Source organism: Neolamprologus multifasciatus, chromosome 14, assembly GCF_963576455.1.
Source record: "Neolamprologus multifasciatus chromosome 14, fNeoMul1.2, whole genome shotgun sequence".
Classification (NCBI taxonomy): domain Eukaryota; kingdom Metazoa; phylum Chordata; class Actinopteri; order Cichliformes; family Cichlidae; genus Neolamprologus; species Neolamprologus multifasciatus.
Window position 1 is genome coordinate 22,616,089 of NC_140452.1, and position 16,148 is coordinate 22,632,236.

General features: G+C 46.4%; 1 protein-coding gene across 1 annotated transcript in view; it reads right to left on the bottom strand.

Annotated features, from left to right (window-relative positions):
- Window positions 1–15,240, bottom strand: part of arhgef17 (Rho guanine nucleotide exchange factor (GEF) 17) — a 69,553-nt gene extending 54,313 nt beyond the window's left edge. The window contains exons 1-2 of the mRNA XM_085184496.1: window positions 14,983–15,240; window positions 9,467–14,849 (exon numbers count right to left, since the gene is read on the bottom strand). Coding sequence (XP_085040622.1) covers window positions 9,467–14,743 — 5,277 coding nt within the window. The 5' untranslated portion in view covers window positions 14,744–14,849; window positions 14,983–15,240. The remainder of the gene's footprint in view (window positions 1–9,466; window positions 14,850–14,982) is intronic.
- Between the last annotated feature and the right edge of the window lie 908 nt (window positions 15,241–16,148).

Sequence of the window (16,148 nt, forward strand, 5' to 3'; positions counted from 1 at the left end):
ATTATAAAAGAAAAAAAGGTGCACAAACATGTAGAAATCACTGACGAGTCTGCGATGGACACCGATAGCTCTGTGTTCGTCTGAGCTTGTTGTGATAAACTCAATTTAGTGTGTGAGATAAACACACACAGGCGTGAAAGCGTGCACACACATCATCTCCATGCTTATGTTTCTTTCTGTCTCTCTCTCCCTCATTCAAATTACCACACACGAGTTCAGCTGAGGTAAGGTCAACATATTTTCAGGATGACTCACAGCTTGGTGAGAACTCATCTTGGGACTAAATGTTTTACTTAAGTACAAAGGTTGCCGGTGGCCAGAACCAACCTCTCACCTATGTGGGGGGTTGAAGAAACAAAACAGGTCACCTCCTCAGGACTTTCTTTTAATTAGGAGAAAAGGGCCTAAAAAGTCATCAGGACTATATGTTATGTTACGAGGACTGTAAACAAAATGCTGTGAACGGTTCCAAACCCTGCAAGCCGTGCTTTAAGCTCCTCCAATAAGGCAATCTGAGTATTTATTAACCTCAGCGCGAGAGGTGAAGTGAAGTTGCACTAACAGGCAGATGGTGACCGGATCACCTCTGATGCTGTAATAAAAGTGGCATTAATCTGTTCACGAAAGCCTCAAACACACACGAACTATATTAAAAATGCTACAGTGATCCCCATGCTGCAGAGGATGATGGGACATCAGATGGAACCACAGTGATGGAGTCCACCTCAAACGGGGGGATTTCACTGATGAGGTAATACAATGACAGCAGCGCAGAGCTAAAGTTACAAGATACAAAACCTGTGATTCAGCAGTGTACGATCCACACACACAAACAATGGAATTTAATTGTGGAATACCTTTAGTACTCTAATGAGTTTTACTCAAAAACATGAAAGCTTTCTACCTAATCGTCATAACTAAATCCACTCCAGCTTCAGGGAAAACATCAAAAACAAATGTGACTCTGCAGAAAAACTAAATCAAAAACCACTCCACCTGCCTTTGAGGCGTCTTTGGCCGTAGCCGCTCCGTTTTCCCTTTTCCAATCATCTTCCTCCTCACCCTGCGCCTTAATCCGGGAACCGACCAGCCACTCGGGAACAGCGCTCCGACACTTCCAGCGTCTCCCTTTCCCATTTTCACGAGTGTTTCTTAACTGACAGCTAGAGCATGAGCCAAACCGGCGGACTGATGCCATAAGATAAGGACAGAAGCAGAGAAGGGAGGAATGGGAATGTCATGTTTCCCCAGGGTGGGACAATGGAAATGAACACCCAAGTCAGCCCACAGTTAGGCCGAGGCCTAGACGCTGTATACGACTGACTGTGTGTACGCCTGTGTCCAACCACGCTGCGAAATATGCCATGTTAGACATCGCACAGTCATACTATTGTGCGAGTGACAAGGCAAGACATACAGGAGGTCACTGGAAGTTTAGAGAGACATGCACACACACACACACACACACACACAAACCAGTGCTTGAGCATACATACTTAATAATATAACCACTCACAATGCACGTTTCATGGTTTACTCTCCACTGAACTAAAAAAGAGGATTTCAAAGTCATATGAAAAGCAAATTAGGCTCGTTATAAGACATACAGTCACATTAGAACAGCTTTCATTCAGCTCTCAATAGGCACAACCAAAGGGAATATACATTTTTCCCACAGCAACCAGAATCCGATTGGTTCGCTAGGCCTGTGTGACTGAGGCCTTATTTTTAATGTCTTAGCTCTTGCTTTAATGTTCACCCTGTACTGTGGTGCCCAGACTGCTAAAGCTAAAGCAGACACAACTAAAGGACATAATCTTCGTTGTCAGTAACTCATTTCTGTTGAACTACAATGGATTTTTCCCCCCCACCAGGTATTCTTCACAGGACCTTTTTTAGCTTTGTTAGCCTCAGGCTATTTCACTCAGGCACATGGAAGCTAGTACTGTAGTAAACCCCACATTAGGTGAATCATCAACGAGCTGAAAACCTGAATTTGCATCTTAGAGAGCTTCAAGGCCACATGGTCTGCAGATGTATGTGACTCAGACAGAAAACCACAGAGAAGACTGAATGATATGAGACATAGCTCATACGGTTATCTTAAAGAGTCTGACCCATTTTCTGAGCGGTAAAAGAACCGGGTCAAACTGGAATCTGGACATTTATGTCGAGACAAAAAGCACGTTTCAGTATGTCGAAATCTTCCCATGCACACACAAAAAAGCTGAAATAGCAACTCTGTTAGAAAGTGCTGTTTCAGAAGAGGCTTTCCTTACATAAGCAAACTGCTCTGTAATTACACTGGGTGGATCCACACCAACCGAGAGAGGAGCGAGTTAGAAAGAGACAGTAAAGAGGAGAGCAAGTGGGAACAAAGAGAAAGAAAAGACAGCCACCGTTCACAAGTTTGGACTTTAATGGTGGACTATTGTGAAAAAGAAACAGCCACCCTCCTTAAAAGGGAAAGTTGAAGATTTTCAAAGCCTATTGCAACCGTCACCAACCGAGGGCAAAGACATCTGAACCGTTTTTCCCACAGATGTTTTTTCCCCACTGTGAGAACCCAGATGGAGCCTCATACTGGGATTTCTTTGCTGTGACACTACATGTCAGTGAGGTTTATGTATTTATTTATTTTTTATTGCTCAAAAGTATCTTTTGAAAAGCTTCATTATTCACATCTAGTCCATGGATGTTAACCTAGAATTAGTTACTGCAGTCCAAGCAAAGTATGGACTGTGTGTGCTGAGCTTGTTTAATCCATTTTAAAACAAGAAAGATTGGCCAGTGACCAAATTTACAGGGTTTTTTTCTCTCCTCATCTTTTTACCAAGTTTAATCAACATCATGTTGGCAGTTCTTTGTGTAACAACGCCAACAAAAAGACAACTAATCACTAATCCAAGAGAAGCCCAAATACAAAAGGAAATGGTATTTTGGACAGTTATCTACAGTCTTGCTGAGAAGGAGAAAAGAGTATTCTTTCCTGTGTCTCTCCTTTAGTCTGTGTTTTGTCCCCTATAGACTTTTCTCTCCTTTCCCTGGAGGTTTCTTCCTGTTAAAAGGGAGTTTTTCTTTTCCACTCTCAAAAAGTCCTTCCTCACAGGGGGTCATTTGAATACTGTAGGTCTTTACCTTACAGTATAAAGTGTCTGCTGTTGTGATTTAGTGCCATATAAATACAACTGAATTGGAAATACAGGCTCAATTAGAAGCTACAGTAAACAGCACAGCTCTGTAACAAAAAGGCAACCAAATCGGCCTCAAAGCTTACTTTAAAAGCTCCAAGTTTAACAAATTAAATTTCAGTTTTTTCATATTAATGGCCACTTTGTTAGGTACACCTAGCTAGTCCCGGGTTTTTCCCCTTTTGCCTTCAGAGCTGCATTAATTTAGCACAGCATGGATTCAACAAGGTGTTGGAATCATCCTGCAGATATTTTGGTCCGTACTGACGGGACAGCATCACACAGTTGCTGCAGATTTGTCAGCTGTGATGTGCATCTCCCACGAACATCCCAAAGGTGCTGTATTGGATTGATTTCTGTTGCCTGTGGAAGCCATTGTCATGTTCAAGAAATCCTATTGAGATGATGTGACCTTTGTGACACAGTGAGTTATCCTGCTGGAAGCAACCATTAGAAATACACAAAAGTACACTGTGGTCATAAAGCTATGAACATGGCCAGCAACAATACCCAGGATGGATTCATGTTTTGTTGTTGTTTGCACCCCATCCTGACTTGAATCAAAAGTTCAAGCTGCTGGTTGTGTAATAGTGAGGAGGATATTTTTAGACTCCTTATTATTAAATGAGCATAGTTTAAGCTCCTCAGCATACCTGAGTATTGTTGTTGGCCTTGTTTATTCCTTTATGACCAGCAAAAATCAAGACTCAAAATACCAGACAACATTTTTTTAATCTTCTGTTGTCCAATTTTGGTGAGCCTTTGTGAACTGTAGCCTTAATTTCCCGTTCTTAGCTGACAGACGTGATCATCTGCTGCTGTAGCCCTTCTGCTTTGAGGTTGTGCAACAAGCCTTTTTAGAGATGGTCTTCTGCAATACCAAACGTATAACAAGTGATTATTGTTGACATCCTATCAGCTCAAAACAGTCTGGACATTCTCCTCTGACCTCTGGCATCAATAGGGCATTTTCACCCAGGAAACTGCCACTCACTGGATATTTTCTCTTTTTTGGACCATTCTCTGTAAACCCCAAAGATGGCTGTGCGGGAAAACCCCAGTAGATCAGCAGTTTCTGAAATAACCAAACCTTCCCATTTTGCACCAGCAACCATGCCACATTCAATATTACTTAAAATCACCTTCCCATTCTGATGCCCAGTTTGAACCTCAGCAGGTCAAACGGCACTAGGCTAGATTCTTCATTGCTTTTGAGTGTTTTTATTAAGCTGACCAGCTGCTGGCTCTATACTAATGCTATCATGCAAATGTGAAAGTAGTATCACGCCTAAATGTTTTCTACCCAAAGTATTACTGCAAAGAGATAATGTAATCTATATTGTTTTATATAGATGAACAAACTATACCCAGTGAGCTACTCTTGGTTATTGATTAAAATTACTGGTTAGATATTGGGGACATGTTCTCTGCGGTCTTGAGGCTTTAAGAAGAAGAGCCATTAAGGATCAAGCCCAACATTCATTTTAATTACTGGTTATACTTGTGACACTTGATCTACCTACCAAGTAAAAACTACACAATAGACATGCCAGTATATTTCCTTTATTTAATCAAAGCACACTTGCGTCAGTATCATGGTTCCATAATTATCTTTTTAAGCTTAACCTCTCAGGATTTGTTTTCCAACTCCACCCACATAAAGTTAGAAGCTTCCCATGTGTCACTGATGCCACAGATATCAGCAGACAACCTTTTGATCTTTTGATTCATCCCACCGCTTCCCTCTCATCTCCAGAGTCTTTGGGTCATTTGGGCAGGACAAGCCATATCTGCACCCTTTCATCTCTCCAATACTTTTTTACCTCTCTCTCAGCAGCCAGCACTTTTTGGACCTCGCTAAACCTCCGCTGACCTTTGCATATCAAAAAGCAAACCCCCTCGCAGCCACACAATATCCTCTGTGTGTATATGGAGCTGACCTTTCCCTTTACTTTTAAGTGTGGTTTCAAAGAAAGCTGCACATTGGATAAGCTCCTTCTTCTCCATTGATCACAGTGTAAATAATTTTGATTGCACATTTTGTAGTTGATAAAAAAAACACTTCTGTGGCGTGGGTGTGGTCTCTGGCCAGCTGCAGAGGAGGGGTGACGCAGTGAGCTCCCAGGGCGGTGCAGGGGCGGGGTGAACAGGTGTGCTGGGATCTGACAGTGATTGTGTCTCTTTATATGTTGGCAGTGACAGTCGGAGGGGGAGCGGGAGTGTCTGTGTCCCAGTCAATAAACCACAGTATTAAATAAAAGTTCTGCTGTCATCATATTCGCTCCAGCGTATGTTTCTTGGGTCCAACGCTACAACTTCATTATACACTCACCTGTTCAACTGCTTGTAAGCACAAATATTTAATCAGGCAATCACGTAGCAACATCCAAGCATGCAGACACACTCAAAGAGACCTGCTGGAGTAACTTAAGAGACTTTAAATGTGGCATGGTTGTTGGTCTGAGTATTTAAGAAACTGTTAATCTACATTTCCCTCAGAGTCATCTCTGGAGTTTACAGAGAAAGGAGAAAATATCCTGTGAGCAGCAGTTCTCTGAGTTAAATAGCTTGTTAATGCTGGAAGTCCGACGAAAATGACCAGACTACTTCGAGCTAATAGGAAATGAACAGTAAGTCAAACAACCACCAGTGATGCAGAAGAGCATCTTTGAATGCACAACACATCAAACCTAGAAACAGATGGGCTACAGTGGCAGAAGACCACACCAGGTGCCACTCCTCTCACCTGTGACTATGCTTGATAACTAACAGTAGACAGCAGCAGCAGGAGGCTTGGGTTACTCCAGTTTATCTGTGATTCAGTGCTGACTGAAAACATCTCTGATTTGTGATAACATGCAGGCACCCGTCCTTTATTTGTGAGTTCATAATAATATTCCAGGTGTAAAAAGACAAAAAAAATGTTTTGTTTTTGTTTTTTTGGCTGTCTGAAGTAAAACCTATAAGTGGGAATAGCCCAAGAAAAAGATCCGTCAGAGGGAGAGTATTAGATTCCATGTGGGTGGCCTGATAAAACAAAGTCGGTCATAAATCTGGAGTTATAAACACTGTACTTTTAGACCTAATCCATGGAGAGCGGAGCACAAACCAATCTCTATGCCTCTTTCCTTCTCTCTTACTATATATCCTCGCTCGCTTCTCCCATTACCTCAAAAACCCACTTCCTCTATAAACTTGGCTGGCCTCATCAAGAATGAACGTAAGAGTTAAGAAATGTATTTCACGCCACAGTGAATCGCGGAACAAGTAAGGTCTGTCCACAGTGTGCAAGGAGTACACAGAAGCATGAACGATTTGGAGTTGGCATCCTTTTGAGTCCAGACTGTAATTTGTCTGATTACATGCACCAAACAGCATTTAATTACTGGCCAAAACTGACTTTGGGGCTTTAAATTGCTTAACGCATAATGACGAGTACCTACAACCTAAATGATACTGCAGAAGCCTTCTAATAGCCGGCCCACATGACCAGTGTGCAGCTCTTTTGGGAAAGTTAAAGACGGTTATGCAACATGAAGCAAAGGGAAGATAGGCCACATTCCTGCTGCCTGTTAAAGTGAAAACTACTGCAGCTGTAGGGGAAACACACACACAGACACACACACATCCAGGAGGACTTACAACGCATCTCTTGGAGGCAAAGACAATATTTATGCCTCATCTGACCTATAAAGTGCTACTCTATATCAGAGAAATATGAATTTTACCCACACTGGGTAAGCTGTGGTTACTTTTTCCAAACATTTAATGAAGGACTTTACCAATGCATGATCAAACATGTTCAGTTTCAGCCATAAAATTAATATCTGTCAACATAATATTAAACATGTTGGTCAAAATTCTCTCATAGCACTGCCTTACATGAAAATCTGGACATCTGCATAAATATTAATAAGGTTTTTCCCCGGGCAGTTTCAGTGTGAGGATCCAAATGTTTGTCAAACATGTAAACTTAAGAGATTAAAGGTTTCAGCTTTAGTGAAGAAGAAAAAAAGCTAATGGTTATATTAAGATTTTACATTTTACTCACCTCTGGTTCAACAATAAACCAGCCTTTTCCTACCATCTGCTCCCATTACCTCTCATTCCTTCACTCCCCCCGCCTCCCTTCCTTCCCTCCATTTCCCTCCTCTCCCTGTTCTATTTTGATCCTGTAACTTTTTTTAAAACCAGAAAGTTTCCTTCCAACTCTCTCCTTTTTTTGCTCCCTGCCTTTCTCTCTCCATCTCTCTCTACCTGACACTTGGCTCGCCTGCCTGCCGTGCACCAAGACAAAACGTTATGACCTCACTTCAGTGCAATGTTCCAGAGAGACACGGAGAGACAGAGCAGCGAAGGATGAAATAACAGGAGGTAGAAATATAGAAGAATTGGCATTAAGAAAAGATAAGTGGAGATGGGATGAGGGTATAAAGTAGAAATGCAGCCTGGAGAAAAGAAAACAGCTATGATTGGCAACATCTGGATGAGGACGGGAGAAGAAATGGGGACTGGAATGATGCAAAGGGGCACGGGAGGAGGAGGAGGAGGAAAAACAACAGAAATTAATGGGAGATTTTGATGTCAGGAAACTGCACCATGGCTGAAATAAGCCATGTCTCCAGAAAAGGAAAGAAAAACGCTCCTTCTTCCTCCCGTTCTTCATCCCGCCCTCGCTTTAGGAACTTGCCTGCGATCCATTTTAGCTTGGCACTGTTGTTATTACATTCAGTCCAAATCTCTCTCACACACAGAGCACCAGTGCTGCAGGACCCTAAACACAGTCACCTGGCAAAAGTCTATGCTCTGAAGATTTGGAGCAAAAAAGAGGCACTGATATAGTCCAGACGAACAACATGCATGGGCTCACACATACACAGGAGTATGACTAAAGAGGATAAAGAGAAAACCAGTTTTATACACATGCGGGCGACAAACAAATAAGAGTGCACCGGACACAATTACATGCACATAGCCAGTACTGCTGGAAGTCATCAAACCCTTCAGTTACTGCAACAACTTCCCTTTTCCCTATACCCATTTCCTGCCCGATGAGGGTCACTCGCCAGCTACTGCTGCTGTCACTAAGGACAATCGATTGCAAACAAATGAAGAGCAAACGTAACTGATGCAAATATTATTATCAGTGAAACCAAAAACAGCCCTGTGGACTGGATGCTGAAGCCGTGGAGCCGCACGCAAAGCTACATAATTGTTTGTTTTGAGCAAATAAAAACAACAAGGATCAGATTCCTGAAACACAGACACAACGACAAATCTCAAGTAACCACAACAGTCACTATGATAAGCAGCTGATGATGTAAGAAAACTGAAGTCTTGGACGTTAGGTCTGCACCTTCCTGTCCTTCCAGGCCTCAGACTCCATGAAGTGTGCTCTAAGCAAGAGCAGCCATGGATGGCAATCAGTGACACACACACACAGCTACCTTTAAATTGTCTACTCAAATTGAGTAGAAAAGCTCCATATAAGTACCATTTTTCTTTAAAGCTTTCCCATGTTCCCTTCAGTTTCTCTTGACAGTTAGTAACCTTTATATTCCAATGATACAACAAGACAGACGGTCTCTCCCGGTGTTTAGACAGCAATAAGCAAATGTAACATTACATCAAACATCCACACGCATAAACCCAGTTGGGAGAACTGTTTATTACATCCCCCCTCTATGATTCTGGCACGGAGACAATCGAAACTGGATGAAACAAATAAACGAAAACAGACTCGGCGGGCTTCAGTCCATTCCTTAATGCCCTTTGTCTCCAACCGTTTAATCAAACTAATAACATCCTCTGATGTTTGTTTAAACACAGCTCGGCCTATAATGGCTTCTGTATTGTAACTAGCTATACGGGTCCCGAATGAAAGCGCTTCATAAAAGCAGAGATACACACAGGCACTGGGTGCAGCTGCACAACTGGGAGAGCAGTGCGATGCTAACAAAAACAACAAGAGCTCTTACAAGACTGGTGGAACTAGAAAATAAATGTTCAATATTCTACCAAACGTTTCTCACGTTACATCTGTGCTACCTCGAGTAACAGGGAAACAGTGAACCTCCAATTTTGAAACATAAAAACTGAAAGTGTGTGTCTGTGTGTAATACTGTGTGTGGTGTTCATGGCTTCTTTTTTGCAGCTAACAATGGCACATTTATATAATTGTTCAGGGAAGTAGGTGAGCATTTGAGGTTAGATCATCCAAACTCAAAGATGTCAGGTAAAAAAAAGAGAAAATCCATGAATGAAAGGTAACTCACCACTTTAGGCTTGGCTCTCTGTGGCGTGGGCGCAGATGGAGCGTCCTCCTTCTTCTGTGGTCCGGCTTCTGCCACTCCAGTGGAGCTGGTCTCGCTGGGTCCCTCTGAAGCTGACACTGCGCAGTGTGCTGATAGCCCTCCTGGGCCCTCGGGGTCCCTTTCAGAAGTGCTCAGATCAAGGATGTATTTCTGCGTCACATCCTCCAGCGAAGGGGTCTCATCTCCTGAAGGCCTGCTTCCGGGCGGGGGTTCTGTAGTGGATCGGACGGCAAAGTCTACCTCCTTGAGGGGCTGGAGTTGTGGAGGTGGGGAGATGGGGATGAAGGTGGTGGGCTCGCTGGTGTGGCGGGCATGCTTGGGTATGGTTTTGGGTTTGGACTGCAGTGGCAGTGGGGAAAGAGGAGATGCGAGCTTGGTTTGGTCGCTGTGGTCCTCGTGCCCCTCTGAGCCCAGCTCCGCCGGCTCAAATGGATCCTCAGGAGGGGAGAACGTCAACCTGTTTGGACGTTTTCTGGTGGGCCGACGATTCATTCTGGGAGACAGAGCTCCGGCTAGTTTAAGGTCAAAGTTAAACTTCTGGACCTCGTCCTCTTCCCCTTGGTCTATGACATCACCATCTTCATCATCGTGGTATTCGGAGGGAGGGGTGCTTTCCGACAGGGAGAGAGCCTTTGTGACTTTATTGCTGCCATTCGGCTGCTGATGCAGATGCGCATGTTTAGGTTTAACTTCGGGTTCCCACAGTTCCTCTCTCTGCTCACTCAGGATTGGCTCGCTGCTGGAAGGTGGAATCTGGCCCAGGTGCTCCAGCTCACTGATTGGCTGAGTGCTGCCAGTCTGACCTCTGCACTGAGGGTCATTTTGAGAAATAAAAGGGGCATCACTACGGCGACTGGGGTCACTGAATGACTTCTTCTTGGGGGCTTTGCCATTGCTGTGCTCATCTGCCATCAGTCTGTCCATCGCACCTGGCTCAGCCACAATATTCCTGATCACCCCACTGTAATCCCGAATGGCGTCATCACGGAGCCCGCCATCACTGCAAACTGACAGGTCACTGGCCACGCTGCCTTTATATTCTGACAGCGTGCCCACATAAGAGGCTTCTGGAGCACCTCCCCCTCCACCTTTGACAGACAAGGATCCTAACAGGTTGCTGTCCACAGAAGAAAAGTTGTTGTTCCCCTCTTCTGCCACAGAGCAGCGCCGCTGAGGCATGGGGTCACTGAGAGAGCGGTAGACTGTAGACTCCCCATTTCCCACAGCTGATCCTGTTGTTGACTCTGCATTGCTGCCATTACTGGAATCAGAGCCCGCGTTACCAGAGGGGGAGAATTTGCGCCTTCGACGGACAGCGTTCGGGGTTGCGGGGGTTTCAGATCCTCCTCCCGCAGTGGCTGCTGACCCCCCGGCACTGTTACCGTGGATCCCCTCACTGACGTTGGCAATACCAGCAGCAGTGTTCTGCTCTGTGACAAGGCGGTCATTCTCAGCCACACGGGCAGGAAGAGCCACGGTGCGAGGCGCGCTCACCTCATTCAGACGATTTGCACAGCTCAAGCTGTTCTCTGTGATCTTTTCTCCCTCCTGCTTAAACCCGTCCACCTCATGGAGCGCAGACTGCTTCCATACAGTGACCGGCTGCTCTAGCACATCCCATGCTATTCTTGACCCCAAATCGACCCCTTCTGAGCCCAAGTATGACCTATCTGAGGGGTCGCCGGGTCCCGTCTCAGGCTCCGTCACAATCCCTTCATCTGTTAAACTCGACTCAGGGCCCGAAAGTTCATCCACAGAGCGGTCGTAGAACACGCTTTCATCCGAATCACCCTTCAGCGTGACTCTCTCCAGCTCTCCACTCTGTCTCTTTGACTTCTCCCAGTACTCTGTGCCCCTGCTGTTTAGCTTCTCCATCTGCATACTTTTTTTATCTCTCTCACCCCTCTCCCTCACCTTGTTCTCACTCTCCCTCTTATGTTTATCCTTGTCTTTTGTGTTCTCAAACCTGGCCCCTTGAGCTCTCCTTGCCTCATCCTTTATGCCCTGCCCAGCCTTCTCCGTCTCCTCGATTGTTTTCTTAAACTTCAAACATTCAGCCCTAGAAATACTGTCACTTCCTCTTACAGCTACACAATCGTCGTCATCATCTTCCCTCGTGCTCATCTGGCAGATATCTCTAATGACCTGTCTGGCTTCCTGCACATACATGTCCTGCACTGGCATCGCTTCATCATCATCAAAATCACCATCAAATCCATAATCCCTCATTCTGCGCCCTCTCCCAACCCTAAAATCTCCACCATCACTTTCTACTTCCCTGTCTGACACCACCACCCTCCCTCCACTGCTCTCTCCATCCGAATCAAGCCGCTGCTCAGAGGAGCTCCTCTTTGTGGGGCCGCTTGTCAAGTAACACCTGGTGGCAGGAGCAGGTTTGTCTGAATAAGTAAAGGATTTCGCACGCCGCAAAGTGGCTGTCAGGTCTTTGAGAGACGGGCGACGCCCTGAAGATAGCAGGGTCCCGCCGTGAGCCCCTGAACCAATCCTATACACTGATGATGACCCCTCCCCAACCCCTGATCTATCCCCTCCACTTGATTTATGCACCCTCAGGCCCGGCAGGTCAGATTTGAGAAAGCTTAAGAGCGTCATAGTTTCTGAGGTGATATCAGGGTTGGATGTGGATATCTGGTGTTTCTCATTATCATTGACCCTACCCCCTGCTGTGATTTTCCTTAATCCCACGTTCTCACCACCTCTCTTCCCTGAAGATAACCCACTTTCTCTGGCAAGTGCACTAGGCAACGGTGTTACAGCTGGCACAATCTTGGGGCGCACACGCACGGGGGCACGGGAGAAGTTGTCCCCATGGCCGAAGCTCGGGGAGCGGTACATGGTAAAATTCCCATGGTAAGTTTTACTCAACATGGAAGACGCCGCCGCTCTACTAGTGCTACCTTCTGCTCCCCTCGTATTAAACAACACATTAGCTGCACGGTTGGCACAGCCAGCCAAGTCCTCCTCTTTCAGTGTCTCGGTGCTTGAGTACCGGCTGCTGCAACGTGACTCGCCGGGGCTGGACAGAATTGGGGGTATGCTGACCTTTGACACTCGCGACACACCCGGGAGCGTCACTGAGGTCACAGGTGAGGTGATGCACTCCCACTGCTGCACCCTGGCTCTGTGACTGCTGGGTTCTCGTGCCGAGTGGCTCCGGGTTACCGCCCCGCCAAATTCCCCTCCTGTGTTTTGCTGGTGCTGCCTCTCTAGGTGCTCCATCATCACGGCCGCATCACTGTCACTGTCTTCTGATTCGCCATCATGATCGTCGTAGTCATCACGGCCTGTTATTAGAGCAGCCCCGCTGACTTTCTTCTTTTTTCTCAGCGAGCGCCGGCGGACTGCCTCTCGGCAGTGGGGGCCTAAGGAACCAGGACTGTCCTCCTCGCTGCCTGAAGACCTGCCAATGGCCTTTGTGCCCCACCAGCCATTTTTACTGCGGGATAAATAGCTGCCTGCTCGCTCTATGTCACCCCTCTCTCCTGCTCGGTAGGAGACTGACGGAGAGGGCTTATAAGAAGCACTCCAACTGCCTCCTCTTTTTCTCCTGGTCTGCTCCTCCTCTTCGTCTCCAGAGCTAAACCTCCAGCGGGAGCTGAGGGGAGAAGCAACTTTCGCTGGGTGTGTTAACTCAGTGGAGGGAGCTACAGTGGAGGAGGAGGAGAAGGAGGAGGCGGTAATGGCTTTATCTGGAGCTGGAGCAGAGGAGAGAGAGGAGGCGGAGGGGGCTGGAGCTCTAGAGGAGCTATGTAAGGAATGTAAACTATCCCTGGGCAGCCCGACCCCCTGTCTATCCCTTCTCTCCCTCGCTGTCGGCTGGTGAAGAGAGGAGGAGCAGGAGGTGGTGTCTGAGCTCTCCGATCGACTCTGAGACGAAGCGGGATAGGGTTGAAGGTCAGGGTTAGGGTCAGGTGTCAATCCTGTCGATCTGGGGCCCTGAGCCGGCGCCTCAGCGCTGGGACTATGAGACCTGTATGGAGATGATTTAACCCCGAGGTAGCGACCACAACTGCTACCAGAAGTGTTTCTGCCAGACACTCTGTTACTCTGACTACACGTCTCTACGTCTGCCTCCTCATCATTTGAGTGCCGAGAGTGGTCGGCTTTGGAGTAAAAGCACAAACCATACGTTAAAGTCTCTTTAGCAGCACCACTCTCTCTGCTCTGTACTCCAGCTAGGCACTTGTCATGAAAGGGCAGGTCACAGCCTTCATTAGCTGAGCTGCAGGGACACTGTCTGTGTCTCTCAGAGCTGCAGGTGAGCTCCTGCAGGTGGCCTTGGCCAGCTGCCTTTAAATCCTCACAAGCTTCAACAGTCTTGCCCTGCTGCAAAGGCTTGCTTTGCCTCTCATCAAACAGCTGTCTAATTTTAGTAACACTGGGCCACTTGTCAGAGTGCAGGGGATGAAAGTCAGTGTAGTGTGTGGCGTGATAACTTCTGTGGGCTTTGCAGGGTGGAGGAACCCCTCTACTGCTAACATCCTCCTCTTCATCTGGAGTCAAAGTCTTTGTGAGCTCAGAAGGAGGTGCATTAATCTGGGAATAGTCTCTCTTACCCGACTTGCCGCCGCTGTCGCTTGATAAACTTCTAAAGATCCGCTTGTCGCTTTTCCTGTCCGAGTCTGAGCCTGACACAGAGTCGGTGCCTGAGTGAAACTTAAGCGCTCTGCTGTCTGAAAGAGGCTCTGCTGTTGCGCTGTCACTATCCTGGAAATATCCACCACCAACACCGCCGCTGTCCTCATGAAAAGTTTTCCCAGGTGGAACCCCGTCACTCCTGGAGCCTCGGGCCCGGGGAAAAGTGCTGCTCCCCCGCGTGTCCGCTGCACAGTCTCCCGGCGAGGCTGTGTGCGTCCTGGCGGAGCCGCTGCTGTTACTCCTGCTGCTGCTGCTGTTGCTGAACTTCTCAGTCAGCTCGCGGATGGATGGAGAAATGAAGGAGAGAAGAGAGGGAGAGCCTCTCTTTGGCTCTGCGGTTAGGAGGCTGGCGGTGGTGGCAGAGATTTTGGAAACTTTTCTTGACACACTGACATTACGCGTCGTCGTCGTCAAGGGCTGCTCTGCTTTGCTGGGCTCCGGGGGAAGGGCGACGCCAACTGCCTCCAAATCCCCTGATTTGTGTGGCTGCTCTTCCCTCCTGTTGGCGCCCCAGGACCCCAGCTTTCTGAAAGAGACGCTGCGATACACAGCCGCATTCTTCTCCTCGCTTTCTGCCATTGTTCATGTCTTTTGTTACGGCTCTCACACACGCATTGGCAACTCCACGGGTAGCTGTTACACATCCAAGCACCTTTTCTTAGTTGTGGTCCATCTGCAGTTTAACCTAACAGCAAGAAAAAGGGGGGAAATGAGTGCTGGCAAAGCTTCATATTGCTCTGTAACGAGGTTAGTTAGGTGATAAATAAAGTGTTCAGTGAGTAAAGTAGGTGAGTGCTGCCCTCTTATCAAAAACTTACATGTTGTCGATTCCCGAAACCGTATCCGTGCCAAGAGGGAAAGCGACACAAGTTTTTTTTCTTCTTCTTCTTTGGCCCCAAATCTTCACAAACACAACTTCTCCATTGTTTTCCTCTCACTGTTTCTAAACGTGTGCCCATCGCCAGGCACGGGCCCTGCGCATCATTCCCTAATAATTCCCAAACTGTTTATGGACTCCCTGTTTTGGCATGATTTGCTTTTCCCTGACTTATGTTGTTTTTTGCATGTAAATGCCTGAGATAGAGGCAGAGAGGGGGGTGGCTGGGCGGGACCAGGGGTATAGGGGCAGTCATAGCCCCCCTCGGGGATTGAGAGGAAAAGCTTTTTTTCCCCTTTTTGATAGGAGAGGGGATATACTGTGGACTAACAAGATGTAATTATAGCTCTTTCCCTTGCGAAAAAAAACCCCAACACACACACACACATACACAGACACACACACACAATTCTAAGTGTTTTGGACACTCCAAAATATTTATTTATTATTCAATACCTACAATTTGGACTTGCAACATCTTTATGAAACCTAAAGGATGTCAATGAAACCATAGGTGCTGATTTCCGAGATGCATTCAAGGTGTTACGTTTAAAAATCAGCCTTCAGGGGTAAAAAAAAATTCACAAAGGAAGCCAAAGAGTTTGAGTTACTGCACAGCTCCAGCAAACTTTGGTGTGATAGTATTTGTGAATTACTGTGTCAGCATTCAGGGGGAGCTGATGGTGTTGGTGTGGTGGTGGCAGGGAGGATAAAAGTTTTCACTCGCGCACAATAACCCCTCTGTGGTGCTTCCCATGTGGCTGTCTGGTTAACAGGTCCTTTTGTTCCAACGGGGGAATTCTGTTTCACAGGCTGTGAGAAAAGTACACGCTGGCTGCAGCGCCCCCTAAAGGCTCACTCGTAACACGTCAGGTCAAAGGTGGAGGTTGATGGAAGAACCCAAACGAGCCCGGTGAGGTCAGCCCATCTATCTGTGATGGCATGATGCATTTAAATTGAGGTCATTTAAATTTAAATGACCTCGCAGGGTCCGAATGTGTTTTGGATCGAAAGGATTTTTGGAGTTTGTTAGATTTTTTTTGTGTTTGTTAATGTTTTGGTTTTTTTTAAATTCCAGCAAGAAACATTTTCAGGAAATCCCAATCT